This window comes from Caloenas nicobarica, chromosome 39, assembly GCF_036013445.1.
Source record: "Caloenas nicobarica isolate bCalNic1 chromosome 39, bCalNic1.hap1, whole genome shotgun sequence".
Lineage (NCBI taxonomy): Eukaryota > Metazoa > Chordata > Aves > Columbiformes > Columbidae > Caloenas > Caloenas nicobarica.
The window spans coordinates 191157-217332 of NC_088283.1; the positions used below are offsets into that span (position 1 = coordinate 191157).

Sequence of the window (26176 nt, forward strand, 5' to 3'; positions counted from 1 at the left end):
CTGGTATAAACCATGGGGGGAATTAGTCCTATTCCTAAAGTTGTTTTGTGACAGAAAATACAAAATATTGGGAATTTGCTTGAGCCTGTTTACCCGGAGGCTCCAGCCAACACAGAGAATGTCCCACTGTCCTTTTTCCGGATTAAAAATACGGAAATTTTTGTGCCCCGCTCGACCTCGGCCCGCAAATGTTGGAGAAAATGGTAAAAAAGTTTAGTAAAAATCACCTTTTGGGCAAAAATCTCGATGGGTCGTCTTTCCCCCTGCCCCGCCATCTGTTTAAAATCGACAATTTCCAGGAAAAAAATGGACTTTTTGGCAGCTCCGTTTTCAATTTAAAATTTGGGTTCAGGTGAAAACCGGGGGAGACTTACACGATCTTTTTTTTTCTGGAAATGCTTTTGTATGAAAACATTCGACCATTTTTCTGTTCACAGATAATGCACAAAAGGAAATTCAAAAAGGTATGTGGATATGCGCTTTTTTCGTTGTGTTTTTTTTTTTTTTCAGTTATTTTTATCTATAAATCTGTCCGGTCCTTTAGAACCAGATAAAAAGCTGAGCTCAGGAAATATTAGTGACTCGTTTGCTTTTGTAAAATAAAATTTTTTTTGGAAAAATTGCCATTTCTTTTATATTGACCGTTCAATCGATACCCGCTGCCAAGAATAGGACGAATTCCATGGGGAAGTTTGATCTACGGCTCGTCATTTTGGCTCAATATTTCCGCTTGGAAAATTGTTCGATTGGTTAATTTGATTATTGGTTATTATTTGATTATTGGTTATTTTTTGATTAATTCGATTATTACTACTGGTTATTGGGTTACGCGGATGTGTCCTGAATTTCGGATGATGGGTCGTGCTGAATTTTGGTCTTTAATCAAAGAAAGAATTAAGAAAGAATTAAGCCGAGTCTGAAAGAAATTTTGAAAATATTCAAATTTTAAAAATTATTAACAAATTACTATTAAATTTTATTTAAAAAATTAAAAATAGCGTTCTGATATTTTTTTACAAATATATATTTTAGCTCTTGCTATACAGAGAAGAATAGAAAGGTAGAAAGAAAGATAGAAAAGAAAGATAGAAAGATAGAAAATTCAATTTATTTGGGTTTTTTTAAAAAAAAAGGGAAAGGAAACGGTATTTTAATATAGAAATATCATCTCTTTCAGAGATTGATCAACTCAACGAAGAATGGGGTAAGAACATATTTTATTTCCTTTGTTATGTTGATTTCGAGTAACCTTTGGTTCGAAGAATCCTCTAAATTTAAGAAAATAGAATATGAAAAAAGAGGGCCCGGGGTGAAAATGTCCTATTCTAAAGCTCAGGATTTCAATTAAATTAATGAAATCTGGTATTATTATCTCCAATATTTTATGTATTATTATCTTCAATATTATCTTCAATATTTTATGTAATTTTTTTTAATTTTATGTAATTTTACGTCTATGCTGATAATCTAGGATGGGCGTCTTCAGAGGACAATTGATTTTGAAATTAGATTCTGGGTTTAATGCCGCTTCCCTAAATTCGACATTCGGCACCCAAATTCTCACGTTGCGTTTTGGGCGGGTGTTGTCTTGAAAAATGTCACGTTCTCTGGGATTTCTGGGTTTGTTGCTTTGTTTTTCAGCTGAGGAGCAGGACAGATTCCAGAAGGGTAAAATCACCTTTTTTTCAAATTTTTTTTAAATTTTTTTTTTTTCCCCTACTTTGCATTCAGAACCACACGCCATTATTTTAAACCGTGCTTGGAAATATGCTCATTATTTTATTTTTTTTTTTTAATCACATCTTACGCTCGGGAATTTTGTGCAACGCGTTATTTAATACCAGGGAAAACTTCCGTAATGCATGTGTATTATTCTACAAAAATAAACAGATTAGTCCTGTATAAAACTATATATATGAACAGATTAATCCTATATCTATAGATAACCTATATATTAGTATTCCAAAATGCATGAGCGCACCATAATTCTACTTTAGTCCTCCTAACTTTAATTTTGTTTCCTCGTAGAAAATCAGGATATGCTGCTCAAAATCGGTAAGGATAGTAAGATAAGTTTGGTTCTTAAAAATAATTTTGAGTAGAAATCATTTCAAGTAGAAATAATTTGAATTTAAAATAATTTCAACTAGAAAGAATTGAAATTAAAAATAATGGCAAGTTGAAATAATCGAAATTAAAAAGAATGGCAAGTGGAAATCATTTCAAGTAGAAATAATTTGAATTTAAAATAATTTCAACTAGAAATAATTGAAATTAAAAATAATGGCAAGTTGAAATAATCGAAATTAAAAAGAATGGCAAGTGGAAATAATTTCAAGTAGAAATAATTTGAATTTAAAATAATTTCAACTAGAAATAATTGAAATTAAAAATAATGGCAAGTGGAAATAATTGAAATTAAAAAGAATGGCAAGTGGAAATCATTTCAAGTAGAAATAATTTGAATTTAAAATAATTTCAACTAGAAATAATTGAAATTAAAAATAATGGCAAGTTGAAATAATCGAAATTAAAAAGAATGGCAAGTGGAAATCATTTCAAGTAGAAATAATTTGAATTTAAAATAATTTCAACTAGAAAGAATTGAAATTAAAAATAACGGCAAGTTGAAATAATTGAAATTAAAAAGAATGGCAAGTGGAAATCATTTCAAGTAGAAATAATTTCAATTTAAAATAATTTCAACTAGAAAGAATTGAAATTAAAAATAATGGCAAGTGGAAATAATTTCAAGTAGAAATAATTTGAATTTAAAATAATTTCAACTAGAAATAATTGAAATTAAAAATAATGGCAAGTGGAAATCATTTCAAGTAGAAATAATTTGAATTTAAAATAATTTCAACTAGAAATAATTGAAATTAAAAATAATGGCAAGTGGAAATAATTGAAATTAAAAATAATGGCAAGTGGAAATCATTTCAAGTAGAAATAATTTGAATTTAAAATAATTTCAACTAGAAAGAATTGAAATTAAAAATAATGGCAAGTTGAAATAATCGAAATTAAAAAGAATGGCAAGTGGAAATAATTTCAAGTAGAAATAATTTGAATTTAAAATAATTTCAACTAGAAATAATTGAAATTAAAAATAATGGCAAGTTGAAATAATTTCAAGCAGAAATAATTTGAATTTAAAATAATTTCAAGTAAAATTCTGGACTCCAGAATGTATTTCCATAACAAGGCAACATCGTGTCAGTCCTATAAGGTTTAATTTTTGCTATAGCTGAGTAGAAAACAGATTTTCCTCTCTACTAACAAAGTGATATTTTTGAAAGCACGAAAAAATAAAGATATATTTTAATGTACATCTTAACTTTTGGCCGTGTGAAGCTCCTGTTCAGCCTTGCGTGAGGATAAGATAATTTTCTGTCCTTTTCAGAAAAAATCCAGAGTGAACTGGGTGAGTTGAAAGCTGAAAATTAATTTTGTTAAATTGACACCCCCCTTCCAGGCCCCTAAAATTTGATCTATTACATTTTGGGGTAATTTTAGTGAACCGTTTCTTTTCTTGCAGAGTTCAGGAGAGCTCAGAGCAAAGCAGGTAAAAGCGAATAACCTCGTAGGTTTTCATGCACGGACCTCGGGTTACAAAAATCCCACAGGTTGCCAGAATTTGGGGAAATTTTGAAGGAAATTTGGGGAAATTCTGAAGGAGATTTGGGGAAATTCTGAAGGAAACTTGGGTAAATTTTGAGGGAGATTTTGGGGGAACTTTCGAAGGAAACTTGGGGAAACGTCAAGAAAATTTGGTGGAATTTTCAAGGAAATTTTGGGAAATTCTGAAGGACACTTGGGGAAATTTTGAAGGGGATTTGGGGAAATTTCAAGGAAATTTGGTGGAATTTTGAAGGAGATTTGGGGACATTCTGAAGGAGATTTGGGGAGATTTTGAAGGAAACTTGGGGAAATTTCAAGGAAATTTGGGGGAATTTTGAAGGAGATTTGGGGAAATTCTGAAGGAGATTTGGGAAGATTTTGAAGGAAACTTGGGGAAATTTCAAGGAAATTTGGGGGAATTTTGAAGGAGATTTGGGGAAATTCTGAAGGAGATTTGGGGAGATTTTGAAGGAAACTTGGGGAAATGTCAAGGAAATTGGGGGGAATTTTGAAGGAGATTTGGGGAAATTCTGAAGGACACTTGGGGAAATTTTGAAGGGGATTTGGGGAATTTTGAAGGAGATTTGGGGAAATGTCAAGAAAATTTGGTGGAATTTTGAAGGAGATTTGGAGAAATTCTGAAGGAAATTTGGGGAAATTTTGAAGGAGATTTGGGGAAATTTCAAGAAAATTTGGGAAAATTCTGAAGGACACTTGGGGAAATTTTGAAGGGATTTGGGGAAATTTCAAGGAAATTTGGTGGAATTTTGAAGGAGATTTGGGGAAATTCTGAAGGAGATTTGGGAAGATTTTGAAGGAAACTTGGGGAAAATGTCAAGGAAATTTGGTGGAATTTTGAAGGAGATTTGGGGAAATTCTGAAGGACACTTGGGGAAATTCTGAAGGAAATTTGGGGAACTTGTGAAGGAAACTTGGGGAAATTTCAAGGAAATTTGGGGGAATTTTGAAGGAGGTTTGGAGGGAAATTCTGACGGAATTTTTATTTATTTTAATCTTTTTTTTACTCCAACAACCTCTCCCCTCCCTCCCTCCCTCCGAGACCACCCGGTGACTTCCCCCCAACCCCCAAACAACTCGTATTTTCCCCTCCGACCCCAAATAACTCGTATTTTCCCCTCCTCAAGTTCCCGTCGCCCTGGACGAGACCCGCGCGCATCCCACCCTCGTCGTCCGCGACCGAAGCCGCGTCAAGTCCCGCGGCCCGTCCGGCGCTGCCGTCGGCGCCGCCCGCGGCTTTTCGGCCGACAAACACTATTGGGAGGTGGAAGTTTGGGGCAAAACCGAGTGGGAACTTGGGGTCCTGGGCGAGGAAACCCGAGACGCGTTGATGACCCACACCATCGATTCCCTCCCGAACGGGAAAATCCTCGGTCTGCGTTTTTTTCGGGGGGAATTCAGCGTAACGGGTGGGGAGATCTTGAGAAATCACCAACCCTGCGGCGTGGTGGGGGTTTTCCTGGACCGGGACCTCGGCGAGCTTTCGTTTTTCGACGTGGAACAAAAACGCCTCCTCGAGCGCCTTCCGTGCGAGTTTTCGGGGGATCTGTACCCGTTTTTCGGCCCGGGCTCTGACGGCGAATGGTTGGGCGTGCGCCCCGTGCGCGGGTAAATCGCGGGATTAATAAATTAACGTGAATTGCGGAGAGGAAGAAACAAAAAAACCACCCAATATCAGCTTTTAAAACCATCGTCGAGGAAGAATTAGTCTATGGAGAACTTCTTAGGGATCCGTTTTGCGCTAAGAATTAATTTTGTAGGGAAATTCCATAGTTTTTGCCATCCTAATCAGCAATAAAAACCGGAGGAAGAAGAAGGAAGGGCGGGATATTCGGAGTTATGACACTCGTCGATTTTTCTGATTGTCACGTGCGACGGAGGCGACGGGAAATCAGGAATTAATTCGTCATTCCTGCCTTTGGAGATCCCCCCGTTTGCGAGGTAACGGAAATAAATATACTTTTTGCGCTTCATCTGTGGTTTTGTGGTTGTTCCCGCATCCTCTGGTGGTTCAAACACCTATTAAATTGCCATTATCTCAACCCCAATGAGTTTTCTCACTTTTATTCTTCCGATTCTCTCCCCCATCGCAGCGGGGAGGAGTGAGCGAGTGGCTGCGTGGGGCTGCGCTGGGATTAAACCACGGCACCTTTCCTGCCGGCCTCAAAGCTTGATTGGCTGGTTACACGTCAATCACATGCCTCGGCCCCGCCCCCTCAAATGCGATTGGCTCTCCCAGGCCCACTGACTCCTCATAGACTTCGGGTTGGTTGTTGCCGGGCAAACGAGCTCCGCCTAAAAATGAAACCGTGGGCCGTGAACTGAGGGACCCTAAACAGGAGGATTTGGGCCCCAGGCATTTGGGGTGCACAGTTTGGGGTGCACAGCTTGGTTTGCAATGGGGTGCACAGTTTAGGGGTGCACAGCTTGGTTTGCACAGCATGGGTTGCACAGTTTGGGGTGCACATTTTAGGGGTGCACAGCTTGGTTTCCAATGGGGTGCACATTTTAGGGGTGCACAGCTTGGTTTGCACAGCTTGGGGTGCACAGCTTGGTTTGCAATGGCTTGCACAGTTTAGGGGTGCACAGCTTGGTTTGCACAGCTTGGTTTGCAACGGTGTGCACAGTTTAGACGTGCATCGTTTAGGGGTGCACAGCTTGGCTTGCAATGGGGTGCACACTTTAGGGGTGCACAGCTTGGTTTGCAATGGCTTGCACAGTTTAGGGGTGCACAGCTTGGTTTGCACAGCTTGGGGTGCACAGCTTGGCTTGCAATGGGGTGCACAGTTTAGAGGTGCACCGTTTAGGGGTGCACAGCTTGGCTTGCAATGGGGTGCACATTTTAGGGGTGCACAGCTTGGTTTGCAATGGCTTGCACAGTTTAGGGGTGCACAGCTTGGGGTGCACAGTTTGGGGTGCACAGCTTGGCTTGCAATGGGGTGCACAGTTTAGGGGTGCACAGTTTAGGGGTGCACAGCTTGGTTTGCACAGCGTGGGTTGCACAGTTTGGGGTGCACATTTTAGGGGTGGCCAGCTTGGCTTCCAATGGGGTGCACATTTTAGGGGTGCACAGCTTGGCTTGCACAGTTTAGGGGTGCACAGCTTGGTTTGCAACGGTGCGCACAGTTTAGAGGTGCACTGTTTAGGGGTGCACAGCTTGGCTTGCAATGGGGTGCACAGTTTAGGGGTGCATATTTTAGGGGTGCACAGCTTGGTTTGCACAGCGTGGGTTGCAAAGTTTGGGGTGCACATTTTAGGGGTGCACAGCTTGGCTTGCAATGGCGTGAACAGTTTAGGGGTGCACAGCTTGGTTTGCACAGCTTGGGGTGCAACGGTGTGCACAGTTTAGGGGTGCACAGTTTAGGGGTGCACAGCTTGGCTTGCAATGGGGTGCACATTTTAGGGGTGCACAGGGAGGAGGATGCACATTTTAGGGGTGCACAGCTTGGCTTGCACAGTTTAGGGGTGCACAGCTTGGTTTGCAATGGTGTGCACATTTTAGGGGTGCACCGCTTAAGGGGTGCACACCTTGGCTTCCAATGGGGTGCACAGTTTAGGGGTGCATATTTTAGGGGTTCACAGCTTGGTTTGCACAGCGTGGGTTGCACAGTTTGGGGTGCACATTTTAGGGGTGCACAGCTCGGCTTGCAATGGCTTTCACAGTTTAGGGGTGCACAGCTTGGCTTGCAATGGGGTGCACATTTTAGGGGTGCACAGCTTGGTTTGCACAGCTTGGGGTGCACAATTTGGCTTGCAATGGGGTGCATAGTTTAGGGGTGCACAGGGAGGAGGATGCACATTTTAGGGGTGCACAGCTTGGCTTGCACAGTTTAGGGGTGCACAGCTTGGTTTGCAATGGTGTGCACAGTTTAGGGGTGCACCGTTTAAGGGGTGCACAGCTTGGCTTCCAATGGGGTGCACAGTTTAGGGGTGCATATTTTAGGGGTGCACAGCTTGGTTTGCACAGCGTGGGTTGCACAGTTTGGGGTGCACATTTTAGGGGTGCACAGCTCGGCTTGCAATGGCTTTCACAGTTTAGGGCGCACAGCTTGGCTTGCAATGGGGTGCACATTTTAGGGGTTCACAGCTTGGTTTGCACAGCTTGGGGTGCACAATTTGGCTTGCAATGGGGTGCACAGTTTAGGGGTGCACAGCTTGGTTTGCACAGCTTGGGGTGCACAACTTGGCTTGCAATGGCGTGCACAGTTTAAGGGTGCACAGGGAGGAGGATGCACATTTTAGGTGTGCACAGCTTGGTTTGCACAGCTTGGGGTGCACAGCTCGGCTTGCAATGGGGTGCACAGTTTAGGGGTGCACAGCTTGGCTTGCAATGGGGTGCACAGTTTAGGGGTGCACAGCTTGGCTTGCACAGCTTGGGGTGCACAACTTGGCTTGTAATGGGGTGCACAGTTTAGGGGTGCACAGCTTGGGGTGCACAACTTGGCTTGCAATGGCGTGCACAGTTTAGGGGTGCACAGCTTGGCTTGCACAGCTTGGGGTGCACAGCTTGGCTTGCAATGGGGTGCACAGTTTGGGGTGCATATTTTAGGGGTGCACAGCTTGGTTTGCACTGCATGGGTTGCACAGTTTGGGGTGCACATTTTAGGGGTGCACAGCTCGGCTTGCAATGGCTTTCACAGTTTAGGGGTGCACAGCTTGGCTTGCAATGGGGTGCACAGTTTAGGGGTGCACAGCTTGGTTTGCACAGCTTGGGGTGCACAACTTGGCTTGCAATGGGGTGCACAGTTTAGGGGTGCACAGGGTGGAGGATGCACATTTTAGGGGTGCACAGCTTGGTTTGCACAGCTTGGGGTGCACAGCTTGGCTTGCAATGGGTTGCACAGTTTAGGGGAGCATATTTTAGGGGTGCACAGCTTGGTTTGCACAGCGTGGGTTGCACAGTTTGGGGTGCACATTTTAGGGGTGCACAGCTCGGCTTGCAATGGGTTGCACAGTTTAGGGGTGCACAGCTTGGTTTGCACAGCTTGGCTTGCAATGGCTTTCACAGTTTAGGGGTGCCCAGCTTGGCTTGCAATGGGGTGCACAGTTTAGGGGTGCACAGCTTGGCTTGCACAGCTTGGGGTGCACAGCTTGGCTTGCAATGGGGTGCACATTTTAGGGGTCCACAGGGAGGAGGATGCACATTTTAGGGGTGCACAGCTCGGCTTGCAATGGGTTGCACAGTTTAGGGGTGCACAGCTTGGTTTGCACAGCTTGGCTTGCAATGGCTTTCACAGTTTAGGGGTGCCCAGCTTGGCTTGCAATGGGGTGCACAGTTTAGGGGTGCACAGCTTGGCTTGCACAGCTTGGGGTGCACAGCTTGGCTTGCAATGGGGTGCACATTTTAGGGGTCCACAGGGAGGAGGATGCACATTTTAGGGGTGCCCAGCTTGGTTTGCAATGGGGTGCACAGTTTAGGGGTGCACAGCTTGGGGTGCACAGCTTGGCTTGCAATGGGGTGCACATTTTAGGGGTGCACCGTTTAGGGGTGCACAGCTTGGCTTGCAATGGGGTGCCCAGTTTAGGGGTGCACATTTTAGGGCATGCACAGCTTGGTTTGCACAGCTTGGGGTGCACAGTTTAGGGGGTGCACAGCTTGGTTTGCACAGCTTGGGGTGCACAGCTTGGCTTGCAATGGGGTGCACAGTTTAGGGGTGCATATTTTAGGGGTGCACAGCTTGGTTTGCACAGCTTGGGGTGCACAACTTAGCTTGCAATGGGGTGCACATTTTAGGGGTGCACAGGGAGGAGGATGCACATTTTAGGGGTGCACTTCTTGGTTTGCACAGCTTGGGGTGCACAACTTGGCTTGCAATGGGGTGCACATTTTAGGGGTGCACAGGGAGGAGGATGCACATTTTAGGGGTGCCCAGCTTGGTTTGCAATGGGGTGCACAGTTTAGGGGTGCACAGGGTGGAGGATGCACATTTTAGGGGTGCACAGCTTGGTTTGCACAGCTTGGGGTGCACAGCTTGGCTTGCAATGGGGTGCACAGTTTAAGGGTGCACAGGGAGGAGGATGCACAGTTTAGGGGTGCACAGCTTGGTTTGCACAGCTTGGGGTGCACAGCTTGGTTTGCAATGGGGTGCACAGTTTAAGGGTGCACAGGGTGGAGGATGCACATTTTAGGGGTGCACAACTTGGTTTGCAATGGGGTGCACACTTTAGGGGGTGCACACTTTAGGGGCCACCACTCCCCCCCCCCAGCGCCCCCTCCCATGTCCCCCCGTTATTTATTGGGGGGGGGGGCGGGTTGAACCCTTTCCCCGGCCGCTCCGGGCTGCGCAGGGTTAAGCCCGCCCGGGCGCTGAGTGACGGTCACCGCGGGGGGGGGACACACGCACCCCCGGTTCGGGGGGGGCGGCGGGGCCGGGCGCTCCGGCCCTTTGTGTCGGCGACCGGGGAGCGCCGGGGCTGCGGCTCCGGGAGCAGGTCCGGGGGGGTTATTGTGTCGGGAGGGGGGGGCGGCTTTGTAACGTCTGGGGGTGTTATATGGGGGGGGGGGCGGTTTGCAGGGTCTGGGGGGGTTGCAGGGTCCTGGGTGGGGGGGGGTGCATGGTGGGGGGGACATTGCAGGGTCCTGGGGGGGAGTTGCATGGTGGTGGGGGGGGACATTGCAGGGTCCTGGGGGGGTTGCATGGTGGGGGGGACATTGCAGGGTCCTGGGGGGGTTGCATGGTGGGGGGGACATTGCATGGTGGGGGGGAACATTGCAGGGTCCTGGGGGGGTTGCATGGTGGGGGGGACATTGCATGGTGGGGGGGGCACATTGCATGGTCCTGGGGGGGTTGCATGGTGGGGGGGACATTGCATGGTGGGGGGGGCACATTGCATGGTGGGGGGGACATTGCATGGTGGGGGGGGCACACTGCATGGTCCTTGGGGGGGTTGGATGGGGGGGGGGGCACATTGCATGGTCCTCGGGGGGGGGGGGTTGCATGGTGGGGGGGACATTGCATGGTCCTGGGGGGGGTTAGATGGGGGGGGGGCACATTGCATGGTGGGGGGGGCACATTGCATGGTCCTTGGGGGGGGTTGGATGGGGGGGGGGCACATTGCATGGTCCTGGGGGGGGTTGCATGGTGGGGGGGGGGCACAGTGCATGGTCCTGGGGGGGGTTAGATGGGGGGGGGGCACATTGCATGGTGGGGGGGGCACATTGCATGGTCCTGGGGGAGGGGGGTTGCATGGTGGGGTGGGCACATTGCATGGTGGGGGGGCACATTGCATGGTCCTGGGGGGGGTTGCATGGTGGGGGGGACATTGCATGGTCCTGGGGGGGGTTAGATGGGGGGGGGGCACATTGCATGGTGGGGGGGGCACATTGCATGGTCCTTGGGGGGGTTGGATGGGGGGGGGGCACACTGCATGGTCATGGAGGGGGTTGCATGGTGGGGGGGGGGGGCACAGTGCATGGTCCTCGGGGGGGTTGCATGGTGGGGGGGACATTGCATGGTCCTGGGGGGCTTTGCAAGCTTTAGGGGTGTGTGTGTGGGGGGCGCACATTGCATGGTTTGGGGGGGGGGGGCACATTATGCGGTCCTGGGGGGCTCTGCAAAACTGGGGGGGGCACATTATGTGGCCAGGGGGGGCTCTGCAAAGCTGGGGGGCCACATTATGTGGCCCAGGGGGGGCTCTGCAAAGCTGCGGCACCAGCGTGGCGGTGGTGGTGATGGTGGGGGGGGGTCTTTTCAAAGCCATATCCTGCCCCCCCCCCCCCACCCCGCAGACCCCACCGGCTGCTTTACAAAAGCAGGAGAACTGGGGGGCCTGGGGCGGGGGGACACCCAGCGACACCGGCCCCCCCGGCAACATGGAGACCCCCGCGACGCGCCCCCGCTGGCGCCTGCAACCGGACGGGGGTCCCCGGCGCCCCCCGACCCCGCGCCCGCAGGAACCCGACGGGGGGTCCCCGGCGTCCCCGGCGCCCGAGCGGCGCCGCCGGCCGCGGGTCCCGTGGACGCGGCGCTTGGCGCCGGCGCCGCACGGCGGCTCCACCGGCGGCGCCGGCACCGAGATGCGGCGCTTGAGGTTCCGCCAGTTCCGCTACCAGGAGGCGTCGGGGCCGCGGGACGTTTGGCGGCGGCTGCGGGAGCTGTCGCGGGGCTGGTTGCGGCCGGAGGTGAGGAGCAAGGAGCAGATCATGGAGCTGCTGGTGCTGGAGCAGTTCCTGAGCATCCTGCCCGAGGAAATCCAGAGCTGGGTGTGGGTGCGACACCCCGAGTCCTGCGCCCAAGCCGTGGCCTTGGCCGAGAGCTTCCAGCCGGGACACGGACCCCCCGGCGGGCTTTGGCAGCAGCAGGTGAGAGACGGGACCGCATCGCGCGCCGGGGTTACCGGGAGCCCCCATCCCACCGCCCACCCTCCGAGCTCCTTCCCACCCCCAAAACCGAGGGTGGTCCCGGGCACCCACGTCCCCTCCGCAGCCCCTGGGTGCCCCTTTTTTTGTGCAGGTGACGGTGCGCGTGAAGGTGGAGGAGGTGGCCCCGGGGGCCACGGAGGACGCCGGGGGAGCGGGGGACCCGCCGGGCGCCCCGTCGGAGTCCCCCCAGCTGCCCTCCGGCGATGGGCGGCAGGAGGTGGCCCGGAGCAAGGTCAAGTTCGGCCCTGAGGAAGAGGAGCGGCACCCGCGAGCAGCAGGTGAGAGGCTGAAAGGAAGGAAACCCCACAAAAAAAAGGGGGGAGGAAGCTGCTGGGGGGGGCTCGGCGGTGGTGGGGGGGTCTCCTCCCCTTGGCCCCATCTAGTCCTCCCCGCTGATGGTGTCTTTGCTGGTTTTGGGGGCGGTTTTGTCGCTTTTGGAGGAGGAGAAATGAGAGCGAAGGTGTCTTTGCTGGTTTTGGGGGCGGTTTTGTCGCTTTTGGAGGAGGAGAAATGAGAGCGAAGGTGACGGGGCGGGGGGGAAAAAGGGTCAAAACCGAGGTTGTGGCGCTGGGGAAACTCTTTGGGTTTTGAGAAGACGCGGCCTCACGAAGGAGCCAGATGGCGCGGTGCCGCCACGCGTGGTCCCGAGCCTCGCGGTGGCGTGAGAAGAAAGGTCTCCTCGGGCTCCAAAGCCGAACGGGAGCGAGAAGAGGGTTCGTCGGATCGTTTCGGGACCTCCGAGATCATCGAGACCGACCATAAGGTTGCTCCAGAAGGTCTGGGAGACGTGTCCGAGACGCCCACGCCGGCGTGGGAAGCTGGAACGCGCCGCCTCTTGAGTCGCGGAGAAGTTGGAGAAGGACGAAGGTCTCGGAGTGAAGATCGTGGGCGTCTCTAGGGAGCTCTGGTTCTCCCTCTGGAAACCACCAGCCCCCAAATCTCGTTCTCTTCCTCCAGCATCAGCTTCTCCTTCGCGGTGACGCTGGAAAAGCTCTTTAAGGGGTTATGGGTGGTTGGAGCGTGGTGGGCTCCGATCCGAGTCCTCCAGCCATCCTCACGCTCGGACCGGCCGGGCTCCTCTGCTGCGGTGGCCTCATCATCCTCCCTGTCCCAAGGGTCCATCGAGGGCCAGATTTGGGGTTTTGCTCGCCGGTGGGAGCTGCTCCATCTCTGCCGTTGCCGGAGGAGCCCGCGGGCGGCGGTGGCAGGGGACGAGGGTGGCGTCCCGCATTGAGAACCAACCCGCGGAGCATCTTCTCTTTCTCCCAGCAGGTCCCACCGTGGCGAGCAGAGACCCGGGGGCGCCCGCTTCGCAACGGCGAGACCCCCCGCACCCACCCGGCGCCCTCCAGGGTGCCCCGGCGGCCGGGACCCCCGCCCGGCCGGGGACCCTTGGGCGGCAGATCCCGCGGGATCCCACCGCCTTCCCGCAGCCCCCCGCCCAAGGTCCGGCCGGACCAGCCAAGAGCCCCGAGGAGCCCTGGGTGAAGCGGGAGGCGCCGGCGCAAGGCAAGGACCGTCCCTACCCCTGCGGCCAGTGCGGCAAGAGCTTCGGGCGGCTGACCCACCTGAAGACCCACCAGCGCACGCACACGGGGGTGAAGCCCTACGCCTGCGGCGCCTGCGGCAAGAGCTTCGGCCACCTCTCCACCCTCACCACCCACCAGCGCCTTCACACGGGCGAGCGCCCCTACGCCTGCGGCTCGTGCGGCAAGACCTTCACCAACCCGTCGGACCTCAACAAGCACCAGCGCAGCCACACCGGCGAGCGGCCGTACCCCTGCGCCGCCTGCGGCAAGCGCTTCAGCCAGCAGTCCAACCTCACCATGCACCAGCGCAGCCACACCGAGGAGCGGCCCTACCCCTGCGGCGCCTGCGGCAAGAGCTTCAAGTACTTGGCGGACCTGACGGTGCACGAGCGCTCGCACACGGGCGAGAGGCCCTTCCCCTGTCCCCACTGCGGGAAGAGCTTCAGCAACAAGTCGTCCCTCGCCCGGCACACGCGCATCCACGCCCGGGCGGCCGCCAGGGACAAGTGACGAGGGTTTGGTGCTGGGGGAGGATGAGGAGGGTGGCGGGGAGATGGGGATGGGTGAGGTGGACCTGGCAGCCCGGAGGAGATGATGTGCTGGTGTTCGATGTCCCGCATGAGCCCGGTGGCTCCAGGACTTGGCTCCCTGGTCTGGGAGATGTGACATGGATCGGGGTGACCATGAGCTGATGACTGATGTCCCTAAAGAGCCTGGTGGCTCCAGGATGCAGCTCGTGGTGCCAGAGGAGAGGCGTGTGGATGGGGGTGACGATGAGCTGCTGATTGATGTCCTCCTGGTGGCTCCAGGACACAGCATCCCAGAGATGTGACATGGATGGGGGCGAAGACAAGCTGGTGACAAATGTCCCCCATGAGCCTGGTGGCTCCAGGATGCAATGTCCCAGAGATGTGACATGGCTGGGGGCGAAGACAAGCTGGTGACAAATGTCCCCCATGAGCCTGGTGGCTCCAGGATGCAATGTCCCAGAGATGTGACATGGATGGGGATGAAGACAAGCTGGTGACAAATGTCCCCCATGAGCCTGGTGGCTCCAGGACACAGCATCCCAGAGATGTGACATGGATGAGGGCGAAGACAAGCTGGTGACAAATGTCCCCCATGAGCGTGGTGGCTCCAGGATGCAATGTCCCAGAGATGTGACATGGATGGGGGCGAAGACAAGCTGGTGACAAATGTCCCCCATGAGCCTGGTGGCTCCAGGACACAGCATCCCAGAGATGTGACATGGCTGGGGGCGAAGACAAGCTGGTGACAAATGTCCCCCATGAGCCTGGTGGCTCCAGGACACAGCATCCCAGAGATGTGACATGGCTGGGGGCGAAGACAAGCTGGTGACAAATGTCCCCCATGAGCCTGGTGGCTCCAGGATGCAATGTCCCAGAGATGTGACATGGATGGGGGTGAAGACAAGCTGGTGACAAATGTCCCCCATGAGCCTGGTGGCTCCAGGACACAGCATCCCAGAGATGTGACATGGCTGGGGGCGAAGACAAGCTGGTGACAAATGTCCCCCATGAGCCTGGTGGCTCCAGGACACAGCATCCCAGAGATGTGACATGGATGGGGATGAAGACAAGCTGGTGACAAATGTCCCCCGTGAGCCTGGTGGCTCCAGGATGCCACGTTCCAGAGATGTGACATGGATGGGGATGAAGACAAGCTGGTGACAAATGTCCCCCATGAGCCTGGTGGCTCCAGGATGCAATGTCCCAGAGATGTGACATGGATGGGGGTGAAGACAAGCTGGTGACAAATGTCCCCCATGAGCCTGGTGGCTCCAGGACACAGCATCCCAGAGATGTGACATGGATGGGGACGAAGACAAGCCGGTGACAAATGTCCCCCGTGAGCCTGGTGGCTCGAGGACACAGCATCTCAGAGATGTGACATGGATGGGGGCGAAGACAAGCTGGTGACAAATGTCCCCCATGAGCCTGGTGGCTCCAGGATGCAATGTCCCAGAGATGTGACATGGCTGGGGGCGAAGACAAGCTGGTGACAAATGTCCCCCATGAGCCTGGTGGCTCCAGGATGCAATGTCCCAGAGATGTGACATGGATGGGGATGAAGACAAGCCGGTGACAAATGTCCCCCATGAGCCTGGTGGCTCCAGGATGCAATGTCCCAGAGATGTGACATGGCTGGGGGTGAAGACAAGCTGGTGACAAATGTCCCCCGTGAGCCTGGTGGCTCCAGGATGCCACGTTCCAGAGATGTGACATGGATGGGGATGAAGACAAGCTGGTGACAAATGTCCCCCGTGAGACTGGTGGCTCCCTGGTCCATCACCCACCTCCTCCAGCCATCTCCACCCCAACCTACCCACCGGGACGCCCCGTCTTCCCTTCCGATCGCAGCTCACCCTTTTTTCCCCCTTTTTTTGGTATTTATTCATCACAGCAACCGCCGTCCCCTCCCGCTGTCCTCCCTCCCATGCGCCGGGCCTTAAAATTACAGACCGACCTACCTCACCGGCCACTGACACCCCATGCCCAATGTGGTGGGGGGCTTGGGGAGCCCCTCGCACCTCCTCTTCCCGCTGGGTTCCCCCCCAATTTTTATCCCCTTTTTTCGCTGTAACACCGATTTTAGCCACCTCCTTGTGCTGGTTTGCGTGTTCTTTCTTGCGGACCTGGACAAGCTCGAGGAGGGGTTCTGTGCAAACCTCGCGAGGTTCGACGAGGCCGAGCGCAAAGTCCTGCGCCTGGGTCGGGACGAGCCCGGGTACCAGTCCAGGCTCGGATGCACTGGGATGCACTGGGATGCACTGGGCAGCGCTGGGATGCACTGGGACGCACTGGGACCGCACCTGGTTAGGGGCAGGCCCGGGTATCAGTCCAGACGGAGGATGAAGGGGTTGAGAGAGCGGCTGCGTGGTAGAAGGACTTGGGGGATGAAACGTGAGCCTAGAAGAAAGGAGAGACCTTATTGCGGCCTTTCTGTACTTAAAATGGGTCTATAAGGAAGGAGAGACCTTATTGCGGCCTTTATATTCTTAAAATGGGTCTATAAGGAAGGAGAGACCTTATTGCGGCCTTTCTTTACTTAAAATGGGCCGATAATAAAGGAGAGACCTTATTGCGGCCTTTCCGTACTTAAAATGTGTCCATAAGGAAGGAGAGACCTTATTGTGGCCTTTCTGTACTCAAAATGGGTCTATAAGGAAGGAGAGGCCTTATTGCGGCCTTTCCATACTTAAAATGTGTCCATAAGGAAGGGGAGACCTTATTGTGGCCTTTCCATACTTAAAATGGGCCGATAAGAAAGGGGAGACCTTATTGCGGCCTTTACACTTTTAAAATGGGTCTATAAGGAAGGAGAGACCTTATTGCGGCCTTTCCATACTTAAAATGGGCCGATAAGAAAGGGGAGACCTTATTGCGGCCTTTACACTTTTAAAATGGGTCTATAAGGAAGGAGAGATCTTATCGCGGCCTTTATACTTTTAAAATGGGTCTATAAGGAAGGAGAGGCCTTATTGCGGCCTTTCCGTACTTTACATGTGTCCATAAGGAAGGGGAGACCTTATTGTGGCCTTTCTGTACTTAAAATGGGTCTATAAGGAAGGAGAGACCTTATTGTGGCCTTTCTGTACTTAAAATGGGCCGATAAGAAAGGAGAGACCTTATTGTGGCCTTTACATTCTTAAAATGGGCCGATAAGAAAGGAGAGACCTTATTGTGGCCTTTCTGTACTCAAAATGGGTCTATAAGGAAGGAGAGGCCTTATTGCGGCCTTTATACTTTTAAAATGGGTCTATAAGGAAGTTGAGACCTTATTGCGGCCTTTCCATTCTTAAAATAGGTCTATAAGGAAGGAGAGACCTTATTGCGGCCTTTACATTCTTAAAATGGGTCTATAAGGAAGGAGAGACCTTATTGCGGCCTTTATATTCTTAAAATGGGTCTATGAAGAAGGAGAGGCCTTATTGCGGCCTTTACATTCTTAAAATGGGTCTATGAAGAAGGAGAGGCCTTATTGCGGCCTTTCCATACTTAAAATGGGCCGATAAGAAAGGGGAGACCTTATTGCGGCCTTTATACTTTTAAAATGGGTCTATAAGGAAGGAGAGACCTTATTGCGGCCTTTCTTTACTTAAAATGGACCGATAAGAAAGGAAAGACCTTATTGCAGCCTTTCCGTACTTAAAATGGCTCTATAAGAAAGGAAAGACCTTATTGCGGCCTTTCTATACTTAAAGTGGGCCGATAAGAAAGGAGAGACCTTATTGCGTCCTTTATACTTTTAAAATGGGTCTATAAGGAAGGAGAGATCTTATCGCGGCCTTTATACTTTTAAAATGGGTCTATAAGGAAGTAGAGTCCTTATTGCGGCCTTTCCATACTTAAAATGTGTCCATAAGGAAGGGGAGACCTTATTGTGGCCTTTCTGTACTTAAAATGGGTCTATAAGGAAGGAGAGACGTTATTGCGGCCTTTCTGTACTTAAAATGGGCCGATAAGAAAGGAGAGACCTTATTGTGGCCTTTACATTCTTAAAATGGGCCGATAAGAAAGGAAAGACCTTATTGCGGCCTTTCCATACTTAAAGTGGGCCGATAAGAAAGGAGAGACCTTATTGTGGCCTTTCTGTACTCAAAATGGGTCTATAAGGAAGGAGAGACCTTATTGCGGCCTTTACATTCTTAAAATGGGTCTATAAGGAAGGAGAGGCCTTATTGCGGCCTTTACATTCTTAAAATGGGTCTCTAAGACCTCATCCCGAGGTGGTGCCACCTCCACGAATGTCTCAGTGTCCCACTCTGCCCCACCAGGGAGTGGACCAGGGTTGGGAGGGGACACAGTGGGGACAGGTCACCCGAAGTGACCAACGGGACCTTCCATCGCAAACAAATGGTCCCGAGTTGGGTTTTGGGCACGGTGGCCATTGCTCTGAGACTGGTTGGGGAGGGTCTACTTGTGGGTGGGGGCAAGTGGGTGCCTTCACATCGCTTATTTTGGTGTTTGTTTGGGTTTTTTTTTCCTTTTTCCTCACCCTTTTTCTTATTAAATCACATTTTGGGAGCGTTCTAATGAAGCACACACCCGAATTCCTTTTGCTCTGCAAGCGTTTTTTAGTGAAACACAAGAGAAAAAGACAAAACCAGCGTCGCGGCAGGAAATTACATCCATCCAGAGGTTCCTCCATGGGCGGCTGCTCTGCCAGGTCGGGGGAGGCGCTTGAGGAAGGTTTTGGTGGAAAAAAAAGGAAATAGAGACTGCAAGAAATGCACTTTTTTCTGCATTCTGCATTGTCGTATCATTTTGCGGAGAGATGGAGGCCATGGGGGAAAAAATAGAAAATGTAGACTGCAAAAATATCATTTTTCTGTATCCCACATTGTTGTTTTGTCTTTTTGGGGAGAGACAGAGGTCATTTTGGAGAAAAAGGAAAATACAGACTGAAAAAACCCCGTATGTTTCTGCTTTCTGCATTGTTGCCCTGTCGTTTCAGAGGGGGTGAAGGTTGTGACCTGAAAACTAAAAATACGGAAGGCAAAAAGAAGAATGCATCCTTCTGCATTCCAGTTTGTTGCCGTGCCATTTTTGGGGTGAGACGACATTTATTTGGGGCGGGGGGAAATCAAAAAAAGAAAAGAGAAGCAGGTTGCAGGGAGCAGCTGCGCGGACCGGCCGCGCTGCCGACTACGCCACGCACGGCGGGAGGTCGGTGATGGGCCAACACTCCTTGGAGCCGGGCCGGACACCCAGCACCGCCCGGGTACGCGCCCACCCTGTCACGGCCACGCGGTGGGGTTGGCCGTCGCCGAAATCTCGGGTGAGCTGCGCGGCGAAGGGGACGTGGACATCCAAGCGCCGTCCCTCCAGGGCCACCGCGCACGCCGTGCGGGCCCGCAGCTCCTCCTCCACCACGTGGGTATGGACGACGTACTGGCTGGCGCTGGCTCCCCCCACCCAGGGGATGTTGGTGACGTTGGTGGCCTCCCAGCTCGTCCCGTTGAAGGCCAAGGGGGCGGCTCGCAACACCCCGTGGACGGTGGCGAAGACCCTCTGGTCCATCTGCCAGTCGTGCTCCATCTCGGTGGCCTCCTCCAAGGTGACGTTTTGACGTGCCGCTCGGCAGCCCTCGTTCCTCGCTGTGGTCTTCGTCAGGGTGACGTCCTCCCCGTGCTCCACCGCCGCGCTCATGTTGTAGCTGACGTCAGAAATGGTGACGTCTGCCGGGCCTTTCTTGACCACCAAGACCTGGTACCACTTGTACCAGACCTCCTCACCATCCACCACCATGAAGGCGGCCCTCTGCCCTTTGGAGACCTTGCCCAAGCCGTAGCGATTCCTCCCGACAAAGACATCGACGGATGGACAACCCTCCACGGCATTTTTGGGCACGTTGCCGAAGGAGTCATCCACCCAACCCAGCGCCTCAAAGCCTCCTACGTTGACCAACACCTTGAAGTTGCCGATTCTCCGCTCCCAATTTCCGTAGGGGTAGAAGCAGAAGGGACCTCGGGCGGGGACGTGGGCCCCGATGTTGCAGCCGAGCACCGGCGTCGAGCAGACGTACTCCATCCTCTTGGCGTAGCCGTTCCAGTTGGACACGGCGTCGGCGGGCAGCTCGCCTTCAAACGGCACCCACTTCAGGAACGACGGCGGCTCCTCCTCTCGCTTCCTCCGGGGAAAGCTCCAGCTGGTGCCTGCGGGGAAAAAAATGGGGGATTTCGGTGAAATGAGATGCCTCCGTCCCGCCCCGCCAGCTTGGAGCTGCCGGAGCGACGTCCTGCGGGGACCCACCCCAATGGCGAAGCTGCTGCTGCATCTCCGGCACGGATGGCGAAGAAAATTGGGACGTTTCAACCAACCCTTCTTAGATTTTGGGGTGTAAAATGGGGGACAGTCCTGCTAAAAGTCAGAAGAGCAGAGACCTTCATATGTTGCGAGGACAGAGGGATGGATGAGAACATGCTCTGGGTTTATGAGGTGAGGTTTTGGGTAGGGTAGAACGTTCATCCTGAAGGACTCCAGAGCATGGGAAGGAGCCACACTGGAGCAGGTTGGACCTGAAGGACTCCAGCCCACGGTGGAGCAAGTTGAACCTGAAGGACTCCAGCCCATGGAGAGCCCATGTTGGAGCAGGTTGGACCTGAAGGACTCCAGCCCACGTTGGAGCAGGTTGGACCCGAAGGACTCCAGCCCTTGGGAAGGTCCCATGTTGGAGCAGGTTGGATCCAAAGGACTCCAGCCCTTGGGAAGGTCCCATGGTGGAGCAGGTTGGACCTGAAGGACTCCAGCCCATGGTGGAGCAGGTTGGACCCAAAGGACTCCAGCCCTTGGGAAGGTCCCATGGTGGAGCAGGTTGGACCCAAAGGACTCCAGCCCTTGGGAAGGTCCCATGGTGGAGCAGGTTGGACCCGAAGGACTCCAGCCCTTGGGAAGGTCCCATGGTGGAGCAGGTTGGACCTGAAGGACTCCAGCCCATAATAGAGCAGGTTCATCCTGAAGGACTCCAGCCCTTGGGAAGGTCCCATGGTGGAGCAGGTTGGACCCAAAGGACTCCAGCCCTTGGGAAGGTCCCACGTTGGAGCAGGTTGGACCTGAAGGACTCCAGCCCACGTTGGAGCAGGTTGGACCCAAAGGACTCCAGCCCTTGGGAAGGTCCCACGTTGGAGCAGGTTGGACCCAAAGGACTCCAGCCCTTGGGAAGGTCCCATGGTGGAGCAGGTTGGACCTGAAGGACTCCAGCCCACGTTGGAGCAGGTTGGACCCAAAGGACTCCAGCCCTTGGGAAGGTCCCATGGTGGAGCAGGTTGGACCCGAAGGACTCCAGCCCTTGGGAAGGTCCCATGGTGGAGCAGGTTGGACCCGAAGGACTCCAGCCCTTGGGAAGGTCCCATGGTGGAGCAGGTTGGACCCGAAGGACTCCAGCCCTTGGGAAGGTCCCACGTTGGACCAGGTTGGACCTGAAGGACTCCAGCCCTTGGGAAGGTCCCATGGTGGAGCAGGTTGGACCCGAAGGACTCCAGCCCACGTTGGAGCAGGTTGGACCTGAAGGACTCCAGCCCATAATAGAGCAGGTTCATCCTGCAGGACTCCAGCCCTTGGGAAGGTCCCATGGTGGAGCAGGTTGGACCTGAAGGACTCCAGCCCTTGGGAAGGTCCCATGGTGGAGCAGGTTGGACCCGAAGGACTCCAGCCCTTGGGAAGGTCCCATGGTGGAGCAGGTTGGACCCGAAGGACTCCAGCCCTTGGGAAGGTCCCATGGTGGAGCAGGTTGGACCTGAAGGACTCCAGCCCATAATAGAGCAGGTTCATCCTGAAGGACTCCAGCCCTTGGGAAGGTCCCATGGTGGAGCAGGTTGGACCTGAAGGACTCCAGCCCTTGGGAAGGTCCCATGGTGGAGCAGGTTGGACCTGAAGGACTCCAGCCCATAATAGAGCAGGTTCATCCTGAAGGACTCCAGCCCTTGGGAAGGTCCCATGGTGGAGCAGGTTGGACCTGAAGGACTCCAGCCCTTGGGAAGGTCCCATGTTGGAGCAGGTTGGACCTGAAGGACTCCAGCCCATGGTGGAGCAAGTTGAACCTGAAGGACTCCAGCCCATGGAGAGCCCATGTTGGAGCAGGTTGGACCTGAAGGACTCCAGCCCATGGGAAGGTCCCATGTTGGAGCAGGTTGGATCCAAAGGACTCCAGCCCTTGGGAAGGTCCCATGGTGGAGCAGGTTGGACCCGAAGGACTCCAGCCCTTGGGAAGGTCCCATGATGGAGCTGGTTGGATCCAAAGGACTCCAGCCCTTGGGAAGGTCCCACGTTGGACCAGGTTGGACCTGAAGGACTCCAGCCCTTGGGAAGGTCCCACGTTGGAGCAGGTTGGACCCAAAGGACTCCAGCCCATGGGAAGGTCCCATGTTGGAGCAGGTTGGATCCAAAGGACTCCAGCCCTTGGGAAGGTCCCATGGTGGAGCAGGTTGGACCCGAAGGACTCCAGCCCTTGGGAAGGTCCCATGATGGAGCTGGTTGGATCCAAAGGACTCCAGCCCTTGGGAAGGTCCCACGTTGGACCAGGTTGGACCTGAAGGACTCCAGCCCTTGGGAAGGTCCCACGTTGGAGCAGGTTGGACCCAAAGGACTCCAGCCCATGGGAAGGTCCCATGTTGGAGCAGGTTGGATCCAAAGGACTCCAGCCCTTGGGAAGGTCCCATGGTGGAGCAGGTTGGACCCGAAGGACTCCAGCCCTTGGGAAGGCCCCATGATGGAGCTGGTTGGATCCAAAGGACTCCAGCCCTTGGGAAGGTCCCACGTTGGACCAGGTTGGACCTGAAGGACTCCAGCCCTTGGGAAGGTCCCACGTTGGAGCAGGTTGGACCCAAAGGACTCCAGCCCATGGGAAGGTCCCATGGTGGAGCAGGTTGGACCTGAAGGACTCCAGCCCATAATAGAGCAGGTTCATCCTGAAGGACTCCAGCCATTGGGAAGGTCCCATGGTGGAGCAGGTTGGACCCAAAGGACTCCAGCCCTTGGGAAGGTCCCATGGTGGAGCAGGTTGGACCCAAAGGACTCCAGCCCATGGTGGAGCAGGTTGGACCCAAAGGACTCCAGCCCTTGGGAAGGTCCCACCTCGAAGCAGCTCATGAAGAACAAGCCCCCCCAGCCATCAGGACGCGACCCCATGAGACCCCCAGGCCAGGAGAAGGTGGAAGGGCCAGGAGCGAAGCCGAAGCTGAGGGAGAAGCTGCTCCTCACCCTCCCCTCTTTTTAATTACCAACAAATCGACCGAATCTCCCCCAAATTCTGCCCGGTGACGGCGGCCACGTCATCACCCCGACCTTCATCCCGCCCCACGAGGGATTTCGGGGGGGGGTCATTTTCTCCCCGTTTTGGCCACGGTGACGCCCCAACTCACCCGGGGGCCGCGCGGGGCTCCCACGCGTCGCTCCGGCCGGCGCGATCCCGGCGGCTCCGGCGGCGCCGCGGCCGAGGAGGAGGACGAGGAGGACGAGGAGGAGGAAGAGGAGGAAGAGCTGCGGGGGCGGCTCAGCTCACGGCCCCGACGGGTGAAATCCCGCTCGGTCGTACCGGCGCGGCTTGAATTTTTAACCAGCTTTTATGTTTTCAATCGAATTGGGATTTGGTTTCGTTTTTCACCGGCGTGAATTTGCAAATTTCGTTTATTTTAAACTTAATTTCATTTTTGAGCTGCCCGAATTTTTAAATGTAATTTAATATAAATTTCTTTTTTAACCGGCTTGAATTTAAAATTTTAATTTCATTTTTAACCGGCGTGAATTTGCAAATTTAATTTCATTTTTAACCAGCGTGAAGTTGCAAATTTACTATAAACTTAATTTCATTTTTAACCTGCCCGAATTTTTAAATGTAATTTAATATAAATTTCTTTTTTAACCAGCTTGAATTTAAAAATTTCATTTCATTTTTAACCGGCGTGAATTCGCAAATTTCATTTATTATAGACTTAATTTCATTTTTAACCTGCCCGAATTTTTTAATGTAATTTAATATAAATTTCTTTTTTAACCGGCTTGAATTTAAAAATTTAATTTCTTTTTTAACCGGCTTGAATTTTTAAATTTCATTTTTAACCAGCGTGAATCTGCAAATTTCATTACAAACTTACTTTCATTTTTAAACTGCCTGAATTTTTAGATGTAATTTAACTTAAATTTCTTTTCTTTTTTAACCAGCTTGAATTTTTAAATTTAATTTCTTCTTTAACTGTCTTGAATTTAAAAATTACATTTCATTTTTAACCAGCGTGAATTTGCAAATTTCATTCATTATAAACTTAATTTCATTCATTATAAACTTAATTTCATTTTTAACCTGCCTGAATTTTTTAATGTAATTTAATTTAATTTCTTTTTTAACTGGCTTGAATTTTTAAATTTCATTTCATTTTTAACCAGCGTGAATTTGCAAATTTCGTTTATTATAAACTTGATTTCATTTTTAACCTGCCCGAATTTTTTAATGTAATTTAATTTAATTTTAACTTCATTTTTAACCGCATTGAATTTTTGAAATTCAACTTCATTCACATTTAATTTTTATCCGGCTTTAATTTTCAATTTGATTTTCTTTCAATTCCATTTCACTTTTAACTGGCTCTAATTTTAAAATGTAATTTTATTTGTATTTAATCGAATTTTTAAGCGGCTTGAAGTTTTAACCAGCTCGGAGGCGAAAGGCTGGGAAAAGGGATCGGCTGGGAAACACAATGCGGCACCCGCTCCTAATAACTCTATTTTATTCTATTTTTCACAAATCTATTTAATTTTTTTAATAATTCTTTCTGAAGAGTTCAGAAAAATCCCTTTTTTTTCCCCCGAAGTGGTTAAAAAGCCCCCGAACGACCCCCTAAACCACCGTACCTGGCGCGGCGGCATCGCGGCGGCCGCCTCCGGAGCCTGCGATTGAAATACGGAGATTTTTTTTTAAAATTTCAATTAAGTTTTCATTCCGGCCGCCCCGCGGCTCCCCGAGGCCCCGGCTCCACGTTTTGGGCTTAAAACCGACCGGTTTGGGTCCGGGTTCCAGCCGTGGGGTCGACGTGGGTCCCCGATGGGGTTCACCCGCTCCCACCCCCGCGCTCCCCACCTCGCTGGAAATTCCTTTTTTTTGGGCTGTTTTCGGTCTTTTTTTGGCCGTTTTCCGTCCTTTTTTTTTGGGGTATTTCCAGTCGGTTTTGGTCCTTCCAGCCCGGAGCGCCGTGAGACGCGCGGGGGGAAAAAGGCCAAAGTCTGAACAGGAGAGAAATGCAAATAACCGCAAGAAAACTCCCCCCCCAAAAATTACAGGAAGCGTCGACCGTTATTGGAGATTTTGTAATTTTTCTGCTTTTTTCGCAGAAATTTTGCGTTGCGGGTTTTTTTTTTTTCTCCGAAAAAAAGGGGTTGTTGACGCCTAAAAACCACCCGCGAGTGACACAAACACCCGTCGCCGCCAAAAGTACCCAAAGCAGCTCCTCTCACCCCAAAACGCTGCTCGGAAATCGCAATTTCCCGAAAATTCAAAGAAATCGCTGTTTGTTTTTTTTTTCCCCCCCCCGCCCCCCCATGCTGAAAAATTTCAAAATTTCTTTTCTAAAAAAACAAAAAAAAACAAAAAAACCACCGATCCACGTTTTCCGCTTCGAAAGGGCCGAATCGAAGCGAATCGGATCAAATCGGCGCCGCGCCGAAAATCACCCGCCGCGCCCCAAATTCGAGGATTTTCCCCCCGAAAAAGGGATGTTTGCCCCCCCCCCCGAAAAAAAAAAAAAAAGCTGCTTTTTAGGGCAGAAACGGGATGTTCGGTGGTTTGGCATCGAACCGACGCTTGGCGGGGGGGGGGGCCCAAACTGACCCCCCCCATTTCCCAGTATCCGGAGCCCCGAACTGGTCCCCAAACTGGGGAGGGACCCAGGTGTCCGGGCCCCCCCTCCCAGTGCTCCCAGTCCCTTACTGGGAGGCACTGGGCACCCCCCAGGAAGGAGCCGGGGGGAGGCAGCGGGTACCAACGTGTGGCCTTTATTGCCCCGGATTTACTGCCCCAAAGGGGCAAATATTTGGGGGGGGCAAATAATAGAAAGAGGGGGGTAAATATTTGAGGGGGGCAAATAATAGAAAGAGGGGGGTAAATATTTGAGGGGGGCAAATAATAGAAA

General features: G+C 51.8%; 2 protein-coding genes across 3 annotated transcripts; one reads left to right on the plus strand and one right to left on the minus strand.

Annotated features, from left to right (window-relative positions):
- The first annotated feature begins 11455 nt into the window (after positions 1-11455).
- On the plus strand, positions 11456-14043 carry LOC136001235 (zinc finger and SCAN domain-containing protein 22-like). Its single transcript, XM_065655334.1, has 3 exons — positions 11456-11944; positions 12096-12282; positions 13277-14043. Exons 1-3 carry the CDS (start codon positions 11456-11458, stop codon positions 14041-14043), a joined length of 1443 nt encoding a protein of 480 aa, XP_065511406.1.
- A 4579-nt stretch (positions 14044-18622) lies between these two features.
- Positions 18623-25563, minus strand: LOC136001249 (natterin-3-like). 2 transcript variants are annotated; one of them, XM_065655355.1, is made up of 3 exons: positions 24903-25563; positions 23417-23534; positions 18623-20212 (listed from the first exon to the last, which is right to left on the minus strand). In XM_065655355.1, exons 1-3 carry the CDS (start codon positions 24915-24917, stop codon positions 19203-19205), a joined length of 1143 nt encoding a protein of 380 aa, XP_065511427.1. In that variant the 5' UTR covers positions 24918-25563; the 3' UTR covers positions 18623-19202. The 2 variants fall into 2 exon arrangements, with proteins under 2 accessions (XP_065511427.1, XP_065511426.1); XM_065655354.1 differs by lacking the exons at positions 23417-23534; positions 24903-25563 and adding an exon at positions 20441-20731.
- Positions 25564-26176: the final 613 nt, after the last annotated feature.